At 43.2% G+C, this 17,725-nt stretch overlaps 1 protein-coding gene across 1 annotated transcript; it reads left to right on the forward strand.

Moving 5' to 3' along the window:
- Positions 1 to 907: 907 nt before the first annotated feature.
- Positions 908 to 17,705, forward strand: SLC46A3 (solute carrier family 46 member 3). Its single transcript, XM_069467743.1, has 6 exons — positions 908 to 1,369; positions 1,884 to 2,096; positions 5,314 to 6,184; positions 7,645 to 7,728; positions 13,870 to 14,026; positions 15,519 to 17,705. The coding sequence occupies exons 2-6, from the start codon at positions 1,908 to 1,910 to the stop codon at positions 15,601 to 15,603; spliced, it is 1,386 nt and encodes a 461-aa protein (XP_069323844.1). The 5' UTR covers positions 908 to 1,369; positions 1,884 to 1,907; the 3' UTR covers positions 15,604 to 17,705.
- Positions 17,706 to 17,725: the final 20 nt, after the last annotated feature.

Here is a 17,725-nt window from a genome sequence, read left to right on the forward strand (position 1 = left end):
TGATCAAGACGAAAACAAGACCACTCCATAACGCCCTCTGAACCCAGCTAAAACTTGAACATTGTTTAAACCACAAAAATGACTAATATGTGTGACTGCTGCTTCATTATCAATTAAGGCTTTAGTCTCTGTCTAGTCTTGACTCCTTCTAAATAAGATTTATTAAGATACCTAATCATAAGTCCTCTCAGTTCCCAGTAGCAGCCAGTCCAGAGTAAGGCCTTGCTTTTTTGAACTCATCCCAAACTCACAGAACGCAAGCTCAATCCCGTAATAAATTCTAACACCTTCTTACTGAGATGCCCCCACGGGTCCCCATGTAGGTGTTCCTACTGGCTGAGCCTGGTGGCTGTGTTGGCGAGGACTGGCAGCTCCTCTACCCGCAGGGGCTATGCTGTGCATACACGTGGAGGGTTTAATGACTACAACCCTGTTATTACCCCCACTTGACAGATAAAGACACGAGGTTCACAGGGATTTAACGGTTCGCCGCAGGTCACACCACTAGGAAGAGCCAGCGACCACATTCCAGGCCACCGCTAACTCTTTGCACTGTGCACTCTTTTCTGCACCCTCCACGGGCGCCCCAGATCCTGTCCCCTCTTCTTCGGGGATTCTGCTGGCACTTGCCCTGCGGACCGGAATGCAGCAGGGAGCTGCAGCCCAAACATGTTCCTTTTGCGACAGATCTCCTGGGTGCTTCTGTGCAAAGCGCCATTCGGACCCAGACGTGCTTTGCAACTGCAATCTGGGCACCGGGCAGCGGCGGCTCTTGGGCGCGGGATCCACTCTGTGCCTCCGGGGGCGGGCGCACGAGAGCGGCGTCGTGGTGGACCAATCGCAGAAGAGCCGAGAGGGACAGTGACAGCGGCCGACCCGCCTCCCGGGCGGGCGCGAAGCTCAGCTGGCGGCGGCTGAGTCACGGTCGAGGCTCGGAGATCGGCTGACCCCAGACAGCCCACCGCGCCGGAGGAACAGCTGCCCCGCTCGCCGGCGCCTCCCGGAGCCGCCCGAGGCCGAGTCGCAGGGCCGCGGGGGAACCGAGGGCTGCGCGGCGAACGTCGCAGGTGTCACTCGGGAGCGGAAGTGCGCTTGCCTGGATTTGCTTTCAAATAGGGCTAGTTTCCCCGACGGACGCATTTGGGGGAATTCATCGGGAAAGTCCCCTCCCCGCCCCAGCGCCGGCTGCGTAGTCTCAGCCCCGTCCCCATCCCCGCGGAGGCCGGAGTCCCCGGCGTGTCCTCGGCGCCCCCGCCCCGCAGGCGGCCCCGAGCCCCGGAGGCGCCGCGCGATCGCCGGGCACCCAGCACGCAGCCCGCGAAAGGGGTCGGACCTGCGCGCGGCCCGGCAGCCGGACTGTCATCGTGGGGTGAGTTAAAACAGGACAAAACAAGAAAGCCCCTTCTGATTGGGAGCTGCTTTTTAAAAGGCCCCTCCCTGTCCGTCATTAACACGCAGCAAAATAACAATAACAGTTGTGTAACTGCCGCGTCCCAAGAGGAACCTCATTGTTTAACTTACGAAAACCGGCTGGCAATATACAATGTGGGGACTGTAGAGCGATCGTTAGGTAACCAGGTTGGGTGACAGCTTATTAAGATTATTTCAAAGAATCATCTTAGAGGCTGCTTGAGTCCTAAAAGGTCCCCACTCTTAAAAATGGAAACGATGACAGCCTCGGGTTGTTACTGAGTGCCCTACTCCAATGTCAAAGTTACTCTGCTAGGAAGTGCTTGCTTCTCTTCTCTTCTCTAGTTTGCTTGTTGTTCACTGCACAAGTTGAGTGTCCTAACTTCCCCATCTTTGAAAATCTAGCCACTGGGATAAAAATGCACCTGACTACCTCTCTCCTTTTTTTTTTTTTTCTTTTTCCTTTTTTGTAGAATTCAGCTATCTACGCAAGCAATATGAAGATCTTATTTGTAGAACCTGCCATTTTCCTTAATGCGTTTGCTCTAGCTTTGACCTCTCCACTGACAACACAGTATGTTTATAGGAGAATATGGGAAGAAACAAGCAACTACAGTTTTTCATTTGACAGCAATATTTCTGAGTGTGAAAAAAACAAAAGCAGCCCATTTTTTGCATTCCAGGAGGTAAGACTTTAAAATATCCACAAAATGTAATAAAAAGGGAATGTGTACCGGAGTTTTAAATAGAAGGGGTCACTGCACTCAATATACATCGATCTCTCAAGGGCACCCATCAAAGTCCTAAATCCTAAACCGAATTGGTCTTTACTGAACTTCTCATCCCATGGGAAGTTTCTTGACACCTTTCATCTGCCTCTTCTTAAAACACTGCCTTCCTCCTGTGACACTAGCTTTTCTCTTTCCTTTTTTTAATTTTTTTATTTTATTTTATTTTTCAGACAGAGTCTCGCTCTGTCTCCTGGGCTAGAGTGCAATAGTTCAATGCAACCTCAAACTCCTGGGCTCAAGTGATCCTCCTGCCTCAGCCTCCGGAGTAGCTGGGACCACAGGCATGCACCTCCATACCCGGCTAATTTTTCCATTTTCTGTAGAGACGGGGTCTCACTCTCGCTCAGGCTGGTCTCAAATTCTTGGCCTCTAGCGATCCTCCTGCCTCAGCCTCCCGAGTAGCTGGGACTACAGGTGTGCACCACCGCTCTGGCTTTCTTCTCCTTTTCCTCAGAAAATTTCAGCACGGTATCATCTCCTCTGAAAATTGAATCAGGGCCGGCCGGGTGGGCTACTTGGGTGGGCAGGGGTGGGTGAAACATGGTGTTTCTGCCTCTCCCCTGCTCTCTGCTTCCCAGCCCTTTTGACTGCCTCTGCATGTCCCAGCTTGCAGGGACCCTAGAAAGTGGCCCGTCAGTGAGGACTGTGGGCCAGTGTCTGTCACGGGCTGTGGCTGGGGGAGCAGTTGCATTTGGTGGTGGCATCACACCAGCCTTGGCTCCCACATGCTGAGGAAGCAGCTGTGTGGACTCACTTTTGCTCTCAGGACACTGAAAATGTTTAGCCAGATATTGTGGAGGCTTTTCTTCCTCCCTCTCCAGCCCCCTCTGCCAGTTTTTTGTTTAGAACAGGAGGTACTTCACCGTTCTCCTGGTCCCTGGGGCAGTTTCTGACAAAAGTCTACCAGGTCTACCAAAGAGACAGCCTCCAGATTTGCAAATGTTTCTTCCTACAATGTCTCAAAAACAAACCACGCTTGTCAACTTTGAACTCTTCCCCTTGGGGATATTCTGTGATGGCAAAGGAGTAGTGCAGCCTTCCCAGTCAAAGATGAAAAGCGTTTAAGGGAATTGAGTCACCTCCTGCTGAGGTGACTGGGAGAGGAGTCTGAGGAAATGGCCACGAGGGCCAAGAGGGGAGGCTCCAACACTTCCCGAGGTGACCCCCAGGTGTCAGGTGGAGCTGGCTGGGGTGAGGCCCAGCTGTCTGGCACATTCCCTGACCTTGCTCATTTCCTCATTCCCATGGGAGAAGCTTGCTTGGAACTGATTCTTGCTGGGCAGCCACGAAGTAAAGACATCAAAGTGCTGGCCTAGAAAAGGTTCATAAAAAGAGAGGGGCTGAGGCTCTCACCTAGTGGTTTTGTCTCCCTTCAAGAATGTCATTCCCTGGGGTGAGAAGGTTCACTAGATTGTGGATCTAACTCTGTGCTTTCCTTCACTGGGCCCTGGGAGTGGCCGCCTTGTCGCAGTGGGAGGGGCCTGGGAGGAGAGGACTCTGATGTCTAGGAAAGCCTGCTTGTGCCCTGGCGGAGCTGAGAGGAGACAGGCCTTGGTCCCGACGCCTTGGTGGCCTCTGCACCTGTGCAGATGATGGGTGTTGGCCTCCCTCTGGCCTGGCCCAGCTGCTGAGACCAGAGCAGTGGTCTCATTTTGAAGATTTTTTTTGTGAAATTTTCAAATAGATTGACTATTTTTTCATTTACTGTTTTTTAGTTGGATTAATATTCAACAGAACATACTGCTTTAGATCCCTTCCCTTAAAGTGGGTGCTTTGACCTCTGGGAACTGGAAACCACCCCCAGCCCCACCTGCCACCCACACTGGAGTGGCAGCCCACTCGCCATTGCTCCTTAGGACAAAGGAACATGTTTGCTCCCAGCAGGCACCACCATCACCTTCAGTGATTCATTCAATGACTGAAAAAGATTTAGATCTTCTGTTTTTGAATGAGCTTAGTATTTCCTATTATAAAATGGCATATACTCTTTATATTAAATTTGGAAAATAGAAGTGGCAAGCAGAAAATGCTTTTAAATCACTCAGAGTTCTTTCCCACAAATAACTAGTGTAACAATTGTCACATCTAATCTGTGTGCATGTAGTTGTCTGCCATCATTGTTTTGGTCCCCAGGAGTGGAGTTTATCTTACCCCCTCAGTTCATGGCACACGACCGTCTTTAGATAATGACAGGCTCCTCTTTGGATTTTATCTTATTTTTTATTTTATTTAGTAAATAAAGAAATAGGTTTCCCACTAATCTATTTGTGGAGACACAGGTAAAAAGGGCAACTGAGCTCTTCTTAAATAAAGGCCTGTTAAGCATGGAGTTTGCATGTGCTATACTTTCTCCTCTAGAGCAGCTAGGAAGACATCTCACAGAAAAGGGTATTGCTCTTGCTTTAGGACAGTGGTCGTGATCTCTCACTGTGAACTGCTTCTAGAAGAAAGAAAAGTCACAGTGTGGCCAGTATTAGAGGACTTGGGGTCTCCAGGCCCTCTGTATAAGACAGACACACACCCATACATATTTTTCTTTTTATGGGTTTAAGTCACCACTGTGGCACTTCAATATCATGAATGAGTGGGGGATAATTATGTCACCTTTTGATACAGGTTGAGCATCGCTAATCCAAATTCCAAAATGCTCCAAGATCCAAAACTTTTTGAGCAGGAACATGATGCCTCACGTGGAAAATTCCACACATAAGTACTTAATACAACCATTGTTTCATGCACAAAATTATTAAAAATATTGTATAAAATTATCTCCAGGCTATGTGTACAAGGTATATGTGAAACATAAGTGAATTTTGGATTTAGACTTGGGTCCCATCCCCAAGATATCTCATTATATATATGTAAATGTTCCAAAATCTGAAAAAAATCATCCAAAACACTTCTGGTCCCAAGCATTTTGCATAACGGATAATCCACCTATACTTGCTTTGTGAGCTGTGTGAAGATTTAAGCTGTATCAGTCCTACCCATACACCAGAGACTCCCCACCCATGATCTACTGTCAATGTTAAGAAAAATATGCACCATAATATGTTTATGCACATTGTATAAACCTCTGTAAACATATTCTGTTCTTTCTATGTCTTTGCAGGAAGTTCAGAGAAAAGCATCTCTTTTTAGTCTGCAGGTGGACCTCAGTGGGTTAATTCCTGGTCTAGTGTCTACGTTCATACTTTTGTCTAATAGTGATCACTATGGACGAAAACTCCCCATGATTTTGTCTTCTGTTGGAGGTCTTGCAACCAGCATTTGGCTCTGTTTGCTTTGCTATTTTGCCTTTCCAATCCAGCTTTTGATTGCATCTACCTTCATTGGTGCATTTTGTGGCAATTTTACCACATTTTTTGGAGCATCCCTTGCCTATATAGTTGATCAGTGTAAAGAACACAAACAAAAAACAATTCGAATAGCTATAGTTGACTTTATACTTGGAGTTGTTACTGGACTAACAGGACTGTCATCTGGCTATTTTATCAGAGAACTAGGTTTTGTGTGGTCATTTTTCATTATTGCTGTGGCTGTTGCTGTTAACTTGATCTATATTTCATTTTTTCTTAGCGATCCAATGAAAGAGTCTTCATCTCAGAATGTTACTATGTCATGTGGTGAAGGCTTTAAAAACCTATTTTACCGAACTTACATGCTTTTTAAAAATGCTTCTGGCACGCAACGGTCTGTGCTCTGTTTGCTGCTTTTTACGGTGATCACTTACTATTTCATGGTCATTGGCACTGCCCCGATTTTTATCCTTTATGAATTGAATTCACCGCTCTGCTGGAATGAAGTTTTTGTAGGTTATGGATCAGCTTTGGGTAGTGCCACTTTTTTGACTAGCTTCCTAGGAATATGGTTCTTTTCATATTGTATGGAAGATATACATATGGCCTTCATTGGGATTTTTACCACCATGGCAGGAATGACCATAACTGCTTTTGCCAGGACAACACTGATGATGTTTCTCGGTGAGTTACAAATGTAGCCTTAGAACTAACTCTGTGTGTGATGTTTATATGAAATGAAGTGAGTCTCTTGGGAGAAAAACTGAAATATAGAGCTCTCTATTTAATCCATTCTAATTCAATTAAAAGGAAAAAGCTAGTTGGCCAGAAACCAATAAACTGAAAGCCAAATTTGCTTTAAAAATTTAATTCACTGATAACCACAATTGCCCACTTGCCAAAAAATTGTTTTGAAGAACATTCTTCTTATGAATCAGTTTATTCAATATAGTTTTTGCCAATGAGAGCATTTCTTAAAATGCTACTAAGGAGGCTACTTTCCATAAAAATATTTAGGATAATTATATAAAGTATACTCAGAGGTTCATAAGAAAAATTCCTATTCATTGAATATAGTCAAGAAGCAAATTCTTTAAGACAGATTTTTGCGAGTTGATCTTTGAGCAAATTAGTCATTTCTGTGAATTGACTTTTGACGAGTTGCAGTTTGGCAAATTGGACTGCTTCCCTAACTCCCTAACTATTTTTGCAGGGTTTGTGTGAGATTTATACAGACTATAAAGTGGGGCCTTGGGAAAGGTCTGATTTAGTCTTTTCTGCTGTGGAGGTGTTAACCCCTTGCTACCTTGCAGGGAAGCAGTGTGACCAAACAGAATTGGGCTCATTTCCATCTGTAGCAGTAGGTGATCTTGGGCAAGTGGCTTATCTACTCTGAGCCCTCATTTTCTCATTTGTAAGATGGGCACAGCAGTATCTAATTCAGAGCGCTATAATGAATATTAGATAACTGTAACACACTTACTTAGCACGAGGCCTATTATTCAGTAAATGCCAGTTTTTCTCCCTGTCTCCCTAAGAGCTGCCAAGGCCAAGTAAGTTAATAGATGTGAAAACACTTGGAAAACTTTAGTGTTCTGCAAATGTAATATATTACTGTTTTATGATATAACTAGAAACACTACTGACTATTCAGGGCCATAATTTAAGACCAGATGCAGTGTGTGTTCGTGAAGTTATTCAACCACAAAGATGAACAAGCAAGATGATAACCAGTTTACAAATAAATGAATCGTTATAATAAAGGAATGCTGTCACTGAGAATGCCAGGTCTGAAAAGCACAAAAACTAATCAGCAGCCACAATTTACTAAATAAAGGGTTACTATATAATCAGGAAAATAAGCAGATCTCAATTGGCGGATTATACAGATCTGGACCTAGAATTTAAATGAACTCTTGTTGTACTGGACTAAGAATTCTAGAGTAAAGGTACCTTAAATTGGCTAGTCCATAGTTTATTTTAATTCATTAAACAGAATTCTATAACTGATGCAATCTTTAGATGCAGTGAGTTAGGATGCTCACAGAAAAGGAAATATTTAGACAGAGAGAACTTGTTTCCCATTTTAACTTGACCGTTAGCTTTCAGACTTAGCCAGTGATTTCCAATCATTTCTCTCACAGCCAGGGTACCATTCCTTTTCGTTATTCTGCCGCTGTCTGTTCTACGCTCCATGTTGTCAAAAGTGGTTCGTTCTACTGAACAAGGTGAGTTTAAAGAACATCATGAATGTACAGTTTGTACCAACTCAAATACATATGTGATCAATGTCTGAGGCTGCAGAATGTTCCACAGCCCTTTTTCTGCATGAGTCTCCTTTTGAATGAAGTGGTGAGCTCTGTCAGGAAGAGGCTGACACTCAGGCAAGGGAGCCCCTGCCGAGGGACTCATGCTCTAGAGGGCTGGCTCTGGCCTGGCTCTGGCACACAAGCCCCAGGAAGAGACGAGACCTCGGGGGCCAAGAGGATACTCCCACTGGGCGCCCGCAGTGCCCCCTCCTCTTCTAGACTGAACCCTGTAATTCCCAGCCCGGACAGCTCTGGGCTCAGGTCCAGGGAGTGCCTGGATGATCCTCTTCCTCAGCCCCTTTCTCCTGAGGGTGGGCCGTGCAGAGTGCTCACCGCTAGACCAAAGGGGGAGCCCAGGACAGGGGTCTGCACTCATGTGTAAATGGCCCCTTCTGAGCAGGTGGAGCAGGGGTAGAATGGATGGGGGTGGGGTGAAGGCTGGGGACAGAGGGCTGAGGGCCCCCCTCCCAGTGCTGCCATGTTTCTGTGAGGGACTCTGAGAAAGTCTGAGAATGCTAAGTTCCAATCCGGCCTTCCGGCTCATTACAAAGGTATGCTTTTCACACTAGGGAGACAGAACATATTTTAGTTAACGGTTTGTTAGCCAGATTTGTAACTTTTAAATACTGAGAATATAATAATTATATATACACCTCTAATTATATCTTTACTCTGGGCCCCACAAATGTTACAGCTGAGCCTGAATCAGAGTCCTGACAGGAAACAGGGTCCCACTCACCTAGTTCAACAAGAAACCCTCTTCAAGGGCATTATGGAGGAGTGGGTTGATTGTCCCCAGATTCTAGGACAAAAAAATAGAGCGACAGGATTGGGCAGGTGGAGACAGCCAGAGAGATGCCCCAAACAGGGAGGGAGCAGAGAAGAAACACCATAACCTTTTCTTTTGACCAAGTGCAGCAGGAAGTTGGGCCAGCAGGGAAGTCCCGGTCGCACAGTGTGTGGGTCAGCCTCCCAGGCACAGGGTGGGGTACAGCGCTGAAGGGGTGGGCAGAGAAAACCAGCATGGAATGAAGACAAAGTCCTATTTCAAACTAGTTGCAAGTTAGATATTAGACATATGGGGCTGTCCTCCTTCCCTTTTGTATCATGAATGTTACTAGACTTTGGCACTTTCTTTAGTTTCATATCTTGGCCTGGTATAAATGTTCTTATCTGATTTTTGTGAATAATTCATAATTATGCTATTGTATTTATGCCAGTTTATCAGTCAACACTGGGGGAGACTACATAATTCAATAAATTGCAAAATATTTCTTGACTCTTTTTCACTCATGTGATGTAGCTGTATATTCACACAGCTGCTTCTAGATTATGTGATGACGATTACCTTGAAAACCACTTAGGAACATAAAAATTTATAATTAAACTATGTAAAATTCTACCTGCTCCCTTGGATTATGCAATGATTTCCCAGATATGACACCAAAAGCACAACAAAAGAAAAAATAGACAAATTAGACTTCATCCAACAACTTCTTTCAGTTTGTCCTTTGAAAAACTTTTGTGCTTCAAAGGACACCATTGAGAAAGTGACAAGCCCACCTGCAGAATGGGAGGAAATGTTTGCAAACCATGTGTCTGAGAGGGAATTTGTATCAGGCATGTATAAGAGTTCTTAAAACTCAACAACAAAAGGACAATTCAATTAAAAAAATGAGCACAGGATTTGAATAGACATTTCTCCAAAGAAGATACACGAATAACATATAAGCACATGAAAAAATGCTCAGTATCATTAGCCATCAAGGAAATGCAAATCAAAACCACAGTGAGAACCAACAGGATGGCCCAAGTAGGACAGACCATGCCAGTGCTGGGGACGTACAGAGATTGGAACCTGTGCCCTGCAGGCGGGACGTGCAATGCTGCAGCCAGCAGATGGGCAGTTCCTCCGAAAGTCAGAGTTTCTTTATGACTCAGCCACTCCGCCCCTACATATACACCCAAGAGAAATGACAACATATGTGCACACAACATCTTGTACACAAATGTCCACAGCAGCATTATTTGCAATAGCCAAAAAGTAGAAACAATGCAAATGTCCACGAGCCGACAAGTGGTTAAACAAAACATGGTGCATCTGTCCAATGGACAGTCATTTCTTTTTATTGACAGCATTTTATTCACCAATGAAAAGAAATGACATTCTGATAAATGCTTGTAACATGGATGAATTGTGAAATCATTATGTTAAATGAAATATGTTAGTCACAAAAGCCACATGTTATCATATAACTATGATTCATTCTGCTTATATGAAATGTCCAGAAGAGGCAAATCCATAGAGACAGAAATGAGATTAGGGCTCACCTGGGCTGGCGAGCGGAGTGACTGCTAATGGCTACAGAGTTGCTCTGTGGGGTGTGAGAATGCTCTGCAGTGAGATTATGCTGATGCTTGCACAACTCTGTGAACGTACTAAGAACCACTGAATTATACACTTTAAAAGGATGAGTTTTATGGTGTGTGAATTATATCTTGATAAAGTTGTTACAGGAAAAAAAATTACCTGATTTTATGTAGAGCTAAAATAGAATTGTCAGGATGTATAGTTTATTTCTGTTTATATTTGGTTTAGTTTATAAAGTCTTTTAAAAGGTCATCTTATACTGTTAAATATAGTAACATTTAAAAATGTTAAGCTTACGTTTTGGCATTTCTTATTCTGGATTGCAGTAACTTTGTGACTTGTGACTCCATTTATTCTAGGGTAGTTTAATTACTCTGTTCTTAAGTGCAAACTGAGAAATCCTTTGGATGGTGTCAAAATTTCTATAACTGAAATGTACTCCCACTGGATGAAGTGGCTCACACCTGTAATCCCAGTGACTCAGTAGGCTGGGGCAGGAGGATCCCCTGAGGATAAGAGTTCGAAACCAGCCTGGGCAAAATAGTGAGACCCTGTCTCTAAAAAAATTAATGAATTAGCCAGGTGTGGTAGTGCATGCCTGTAGTCCCAGCTACTCTGGAGGCTGAGGCAGGAGGATGGCTTGAGCCCTCTGCACGCCAGCCTGGGCAACAGTGTGATATAAAAAAAAAAAAAAAAAAAAAAAAAAAAGAATGTATTCAAAAATGGCCATTTTTGTGAAAATATTATGCACTTTAAAATAATCAGAGGAGAGGGGAAATACTGCAGAGGTTTTCAGATGCCTCTATATCTCTATTATCTTAAATGAGAAAATGGAATTTTGGTACTTATTTTGAAATCTCTGTGCTCTACACAGCTGTGAAACTCACAGCTAAAGCCACCTCGGACTACCTGTTTTACCTTGGCATCACCCGTGTACTCCTTGTGATCATAAATTGGAATATAGTCAAACAGACTTGATTTTTGAGGTCTACTGATTTAAAAAACAAAGTTTAGAAAATAAACTCAATTGTGCTTATTATTGAATTTATCTCTGGCAACTGTTAAACAAGCTGAACTGCTCAGAGAACCAGCTAAAGCTGCTTCATAATGTGTGGTTCTATCAGAACAGATGGTGCATTGTCAGACCCACTTCTCGTCAAGAATGCATTAAAGCCCTTGCAGAACAGAACCAGTGCTGTGCAGTCTGTTCCATATAGCACGATTTCTGGCTGTAGCAAAAGATCGGAAATATTAATAAAAGCAAATAATAACATAGTAAACAAGTTGGAGAACTTCCTTCCAATTAAACTGACTTAATATATTATCATAAGTCATGGAGGCAGAAAATCCACATGCTACTTGATGGTTGATAAGTGGGCTCCTGAATTAAGCTTTTATTCATTCATTTGACAGATATTTATTAAATGTCTGCCATGCACCAGGACAGCTGGGCCCTGGGGACATAGCAGCAAGCAAGGCAGATGTGCACTTGGCATTGGTTGGCAGAGCTTTCGCTTTAGTCAAAAAAAGGCACATAAATAACCACACATTATTTTGTAGAGACAGATTTATGTTTTATGAATGTATGTCCTATCATTCAATGAAGAATTTGAAGCAGTGTATGAGAATATGTAGAATAGAATGGAAAGGTTTAAATAAATAAAAATCAGGTGTGATGGCTCACGCCTGTAATCCTAGCACTCTGGGAGGCCGAGGCAGGAGGATCATTTGAGCTCAGGAGTTCGAGACCAGCCTGAGCAAGAGTGAGACCCCATCTCTATAAAAAAATAAATAAAAATTAATACACAATCTAAAGGATCAAGACTGTGGAGAAAATTAGAATATAAACATGTGAACTACAACCTAATTATGAAAGGTAATCCTCCAGCTTGGCTTCCCTTTCTATCAGTCAAGCAAACACAATTATTGGCACGATTTGCACGGTCTACAGGAAAATGCAGGCAGTTCTATCATGGAAAAGTCAATGTGGCAAAGGAAGGAACAAGCTCGATGGTTCGATGATCAAGTCTGCAGCCAGCAGAAACTACGTCCGCAGGAACTTAGACCAAGAGAGTCATGTCAGTCTGACTGAAAATGGTCACAAATCTTGTATCTAGTGATGCAAAATTTGACAAAGAGGAATCAAAATGGCAAGCCTGTTTTCTGGAGGTTTAGCTCTTCGGTTGACGTGGTCTTGGATTGCAGACAAGGCTAAAAATGGGTAGACTAATGTCCATTTCCCTCCGACTGTGAACTTGACCTGACCACACAGTCATTTCGTGCTTCTTGAACAAAGCTGAGTGGCCTCCCTGTTACCACACAAGTGTGACCACAGCAGAATCCCTGCTCTTCTTAATCCTTTTTTAAAATGTTTTTTATTGAAGTAAAAACATACACATATAATTTACCATCTTTACCATTTTTAAGTGTAATAATACATTTTTAAGTGGTTATAAATTCATTTATATTCTTTTTTTCCCTCTTCCTCTCCCCCTTCCCCAGGTTCTGGTAACCACCAATCTAGCCTCTATTTTCACGAGACCCACTTTTTTCAGCTCCTGCATATGAGCGAGGACACGCAATAGCTGTCTTTGTGTGCTCAGCCTATTTCACTTAACGTAATGACCTCTCTAGTTCCATCTGTGTTGCTGCAAATGACAGGAGTCATTCATTTTTATGGCTGAATAATGTTCCGTTGTATATATACCACATCTTCTTTATCCACTCATCCTTTGATGGGCACTTGGGTTGATTGCATATTTTGGCTATTGTGAATAGTTCTGCAATAAACATGGGAGTGCGGATATCTCTTCAATGTAACGACCTCCTTTCGTTTGGATATATACCCAGTAGTGGCTTTGCTGGATCATATGGAAGTTTTATTTTTAGTTTTTTGAAGAACCTCCATACTATTCTTCATACCCACTCTTCTTAATCTTGCAACACACCTTAGGGCAGGGGCAGTTGCAAGCAGAGAAGAGAGAAAAATATGCCTTAAAGAATCACTTAGGGAAGGGGCAGAGAGGGCAAATGAGAAAAAAAAAGAATCACTTAACATCAAATTGTGGCATAAACCTTCGCTAGAGCACAGGGGAGTTAATTTAATGGGTCAAATTTGCAGGAAACTAGCTGGGGACTGGACTTTTTGGTCACTTTGGTGAGAGGGATGAAATTCAAATTGCAGGATGTATGAGAATCTCATCTCTCTTTGCCTGCAGCTGGCACCCTTGCCAGGACTGAGAGGCAGATGAAAAGGATTTATGTACCTTTCGAAAGGCCCTTTCAGGGAAGCTTTGCTTGTTAGGCGCCACCCTGCCCATTCAGTGTGTCACAGATTAGCAAGGGGACAGAGGGTGGGACACAGCAGCCTGAACTGCAGGGGTAGCGATGGCTTCGCTGAGGCTGAGTCAGCTGCTGCTGCCTGTTTAGCTTTGCCCTGTGGACATGAGAACTCAGCTGTTAGTTTTCACCATCTCTCACATTAAGTCCAAGAACCCTTTGACTTAGTTTCTTCCTCTGCAAAATGGGTTACTGACTTCTCAGGGATTTTGAGGGTATAACTTTCATTCACCAAGCAGTGCTCCCATGTTTGCTGTTTTCAATGAGTAACAACTTTCTCCATTTGTTTTTGTTTGTTGTTTGTAGTTCAGACTTTTCTTTTTCCCTCTCCACACCCCTACCCCAAACAGGTACCCTGTTTGCTTGTATTGCTTTCTTGGAAACACTTGGTGGAGTCGCTGCAGTTTCTATTTTTAATGGAATTTATTCAGCCACTGTAGCTTGGTTCCCTGGCTTCATTTTCCTGCTGTCTGCTGGTCTATTACTAATTCCTGCGATCAGTCTATGGTACGTAGTCATTTCCAATCATCTTATCAAGGGGCATCGGGATTAAGTGAATTTTCTAACCCCACCAATAAAATTACATAGATCTGTTGAAAGTCTGCCTCAGAATGTGCTTTTCTCAAGACCTTTTAGACATGAAGACACCTGTAAATAATTTCGGAGACTTAAGAAGAGGCAGTGACAAGGCTGACCAGAGCCAGGCGAGAGAAAGCTCAGGTTAGACTCTGAGCAGTTACCTGCCCCTCTTCAAATACAAACACTTCACTAAATTAGCATCTGAGGTTAGAGATGCATATATTCAAACTATGATTTCCCAGAGGATAACATCCCCTGCTGGTCAGAGATTGCTGTAACAAGATTTACTTTCCTGTGGATTCCCGGGTAAACGACAAAAGCAGATGGAATCACTGACCATGAAGAGTTCTCTTCCCAGACAGTTGGCTTGTTTAATGACTCCCTTCTTAAATGTAAATATTCAAATAAAACAAAGTACAAATTTCTATTTATGAGTAGTACATATAATAAAGAGATAGGTCAGAGGCATAAATATAAAAGAAATGTTTATTTCCTCCTTTGCCTTCCATTTCACAAAAAGTGTGAGCCAACCAAATGAGCGAAGGCTAAAACACCCATCCTGTGGGGCCACAGCGTCAAGCTAAAAGCTCATTAACCTCTCTCCACTGGCCTGTATCCCTTTCACGTGGCTGACGGCATAGCGTGGTGACGGGAATTGAGGCAAAGGAGGTGACAAGGAGCCAGGCCTTCTCTGTGTTCTCCTAAGCACTTCGGGGTGAGGCTCTGAGCGAGGGAGAAAAGAAGCTGCAAGCACAGGCCTTAAGCATTCTGCAGGGTGCCAAGCTCCTTAAAGGGCTGGCCCACGCCTCGTCCTTAAGGAGCTCAATACGTTGTCCCGATTGAATTCTGATCCCTAGATCTGTGTCGGAGTACAGTAGTACTTGCAGTTCCTCTAAATTTGATGAAAAGTTATTTTTACTAGGTATCCTAAAAAGGGACTATTACCTACTGAATTAGCAAAATTATGAAATACATGCTGTGCTAGTGAGCAGATATGTCGTTGGTAGTTGCGTTATTCATCTCTATCACAAAGCAGTTCATGAACATGGATCCAAAGCTTTAAAAATAAGTTAACAGCCAGGCGCCGTGGCTCATGCCTGTAATCCTAACACTTTGGGAGGCAGAGGTGGGAGGATCGCTTGAGCTCAGGAGTCCAAGACCAGCCTGAGCAAGAGTGAGACCCTGTCTTAACAAGAAATAGAAAAATTAGCAGGCCATATTGGTGCATGCCTATAGATTTTTTATTATTTTCAGAGCACTATGCATAATGAGTCTGTTGGATTCAAGATGCCAGGATACTCCTATTCATAATTTGTATAATTTGTTAAAAGCTCTGTAACCAGGGAAAAGATGGAATGCAGATTATTTATTTATGTATTGTCTTAATCTGAATTTTAAAATGTCTTGTTTGCTTTTGTAGCATTGTCAAGTGCACCAGCTGGAACGAGGGAAGCTATGAACTTCTTATACAGGAGGAACCCAGTGAAGATGCTTCAGACAGATGATTGGGATCTTTCAGTACATTAATACACATATCATACACTGTGATTCTGAAGACTGTAAACTAGCTCCACAATCAGTGCTTCATCAATAATCAGTGTGACACACCCCTTTCTTCTGAACTGCACGGCCAGGGAGAGTCCTGGCTCTGGCTTCTTACGGTACCACGCACTTTGAGCACTTTGTTCCCACCATGCCATGTATTTCCAATACACAGAACCACCAATCTCCCATACTGCCCACTTTTGGACTTAGAAAAGGAACTGAAACGTAAGGGTGTAAGAAGGGATTAAGAAACTTGATATGGTCAAAAGCAATAATCTCCCTGACATATTCCAGTCTCTGACATGGAACCAAGGAGAACTCTTTACCTCAGTCTCTTCATCTGCAAAAGGAGTTTCTGGCCCCTCTCTCAGGGATTATGAAGATATAATGAAAATTATGACGAGTCACTCAGTGATCGGAAAATAATTATGTTTCAAATATTTATAATTTTACCTATACTTGAGTAATGCTTTGTTTTATAAAGCTCATTAAGTTGCTATTAATAGCCAAAGCTTTTTTTTTTTATTTCAGCTCATTATGGGGGTACAAAAGTTCAGGTTATATATATTGCCCATGCCCCCCAGCCCCCGAGTCTGAGCTTCAAGCATGTCCATCGCACTCATCATGTAGGTATGCACCCCAAAGCTTTTAATAGATACAAAATCCTTAAAAGGGAGGCACTTTAAAGAATATGTATTTTTTGCTTTTCTGAATATGTTTCATCAGTGACAAGCATGATAACATTTCTAAATGTAGAACAGGTAATTGGGAAAAATAAGATTATAAATAAAATTATTCTAAAGAAATTTAAAAACTTAGTAAACAGCGAATCATGGTACCAAGCAACTAATGTTGCAACACCAACATTTGTTCTCTGTGTCAGTAGTAGGATGTCCGCATTCCACAAGCCCGGGTTGGGCATTCTGCCTCCCAGTCTTTCTTCCCCAGCTCTTGTTCCCCCTCCCCACCGCGCTGAGAAGGGCATTCCTAAAACACAGGTCTTGTGTTGTTCAAGTCTGACTCCTTCAGCAGTTAGTACCCACAGGAAAACAATCAAATAAGCCAGACATGATTTGACCCCTTCCCGTCTCATTTCTTACTGCCCTGCGCTCATCCTGGGATCCACCCTGGTCCCTGAAACCACGTTGTCTCATTCCTCTGCGTCTTTTTATACACTGTTCATCTGCCCTTCCTCCCTCATTACATTCAAGTCTCAGCCAAACGTTGCTCCCTCTTCACAGCCAGCCTTCTGGACATACCCTCTGCCCCCGAGTCCTTGCAGGGCTTCCACAGCTCTCTGTGTGTACTTCGATCCTAGCATTTTCCACTGTCTTGTAATTGTTAGATTGTGCTACTTGACAATCATTGCCTTGAATACAGAGGCAATCTTTGATTACTTCTTATATCCTCAATAAATGTTTTCTGAACTAAATGACAACTTTTTATTTTTACTTGTAAAAATCATTTAAAGTTATATATTTAATGCCTTATGAGAGTAACTACTGATATCATGCCATAGTCATTAGGCTAGCCCATATACTTTTTCTTTTTGAGACAGAGTCTGGCTCTGTGGCCCAGCTAGAGTGCAGTGGCATCAGCCTACTTCACTGCAACCTCAAACTCCTGACCTCAGGCTATCCTCCCATCTCAGCCTCCAGGAGCGCCAGGATTACAAGCGTGAGCCACCACGTCGGCCACCCATATGCATTTATAGCATTTTCATAGGTCCTTCAATATCTCCCATTTTCTAAGTTATATGTCTTGAAGTGCAACTAGATGGTTAATTTCATTGTAATCTCTTGAAAGCAGATAGTTTTCTGTTTGATAGTATTGCTTAGGGCTTTTCCCTGCAAATAGCACTCTTAATTCAATATGCCAAATTATTTCTAAGATCATTCCTTTTAGGTTTAGCTAATGTCTTCTGGACATGGTGGCGCATGCCTGTAGTCCCAACTACTCGGGAGGCTGAGGCAGAAGGATTGCTTGAGCCCAGGAGTTTGAGGCTCCTGTGAGCTAGGCTGACACCATGGCACTCTAGCCTAGGTGACAGAGTGAGACTGTGTCTCAAAAAAAAAAAAAAAA

This window comes from Eulemur rufifrons, chromosome 4 (genome assembly GCF_041146395.1).
Source record: "Eulemur rufifrons isolate Redbay chromosome 4, OSU_ERuf_1, whole genome shotgun sequence".
Classification (NCBI taxonomy): Eukaryota; Metazoa; Chordata; class Mammalia; order Primates; family Lemuridae; genus Eulemur; species Eulemur rufifrons.

Bases quoted from the DNA above. Each gene is read 5' to 3' on its own strand.
- SLC46A3 (XM_069467743.1), top strand. From the start codon at position 1,908: ATGAAGATCTTATTTGTAGAACCTGCCATTTTCCTTAATGCGTTTGCT. The intron at 2,097-5,313 runs GTAAGACTTTAA...ATGTCTTTGCAG, and splicing joins CATTTTTTGCATTCCAGGAG to GAAGTTCAGAGAAAAGCATC. The intron at 14,027-15,518 runs GTACGTAGTCAT...TTGCTTTTGTAG, and splicing joins ATTCCTGCGATCAGTCTATG to CATTGTCAAGTGCACCAGCT.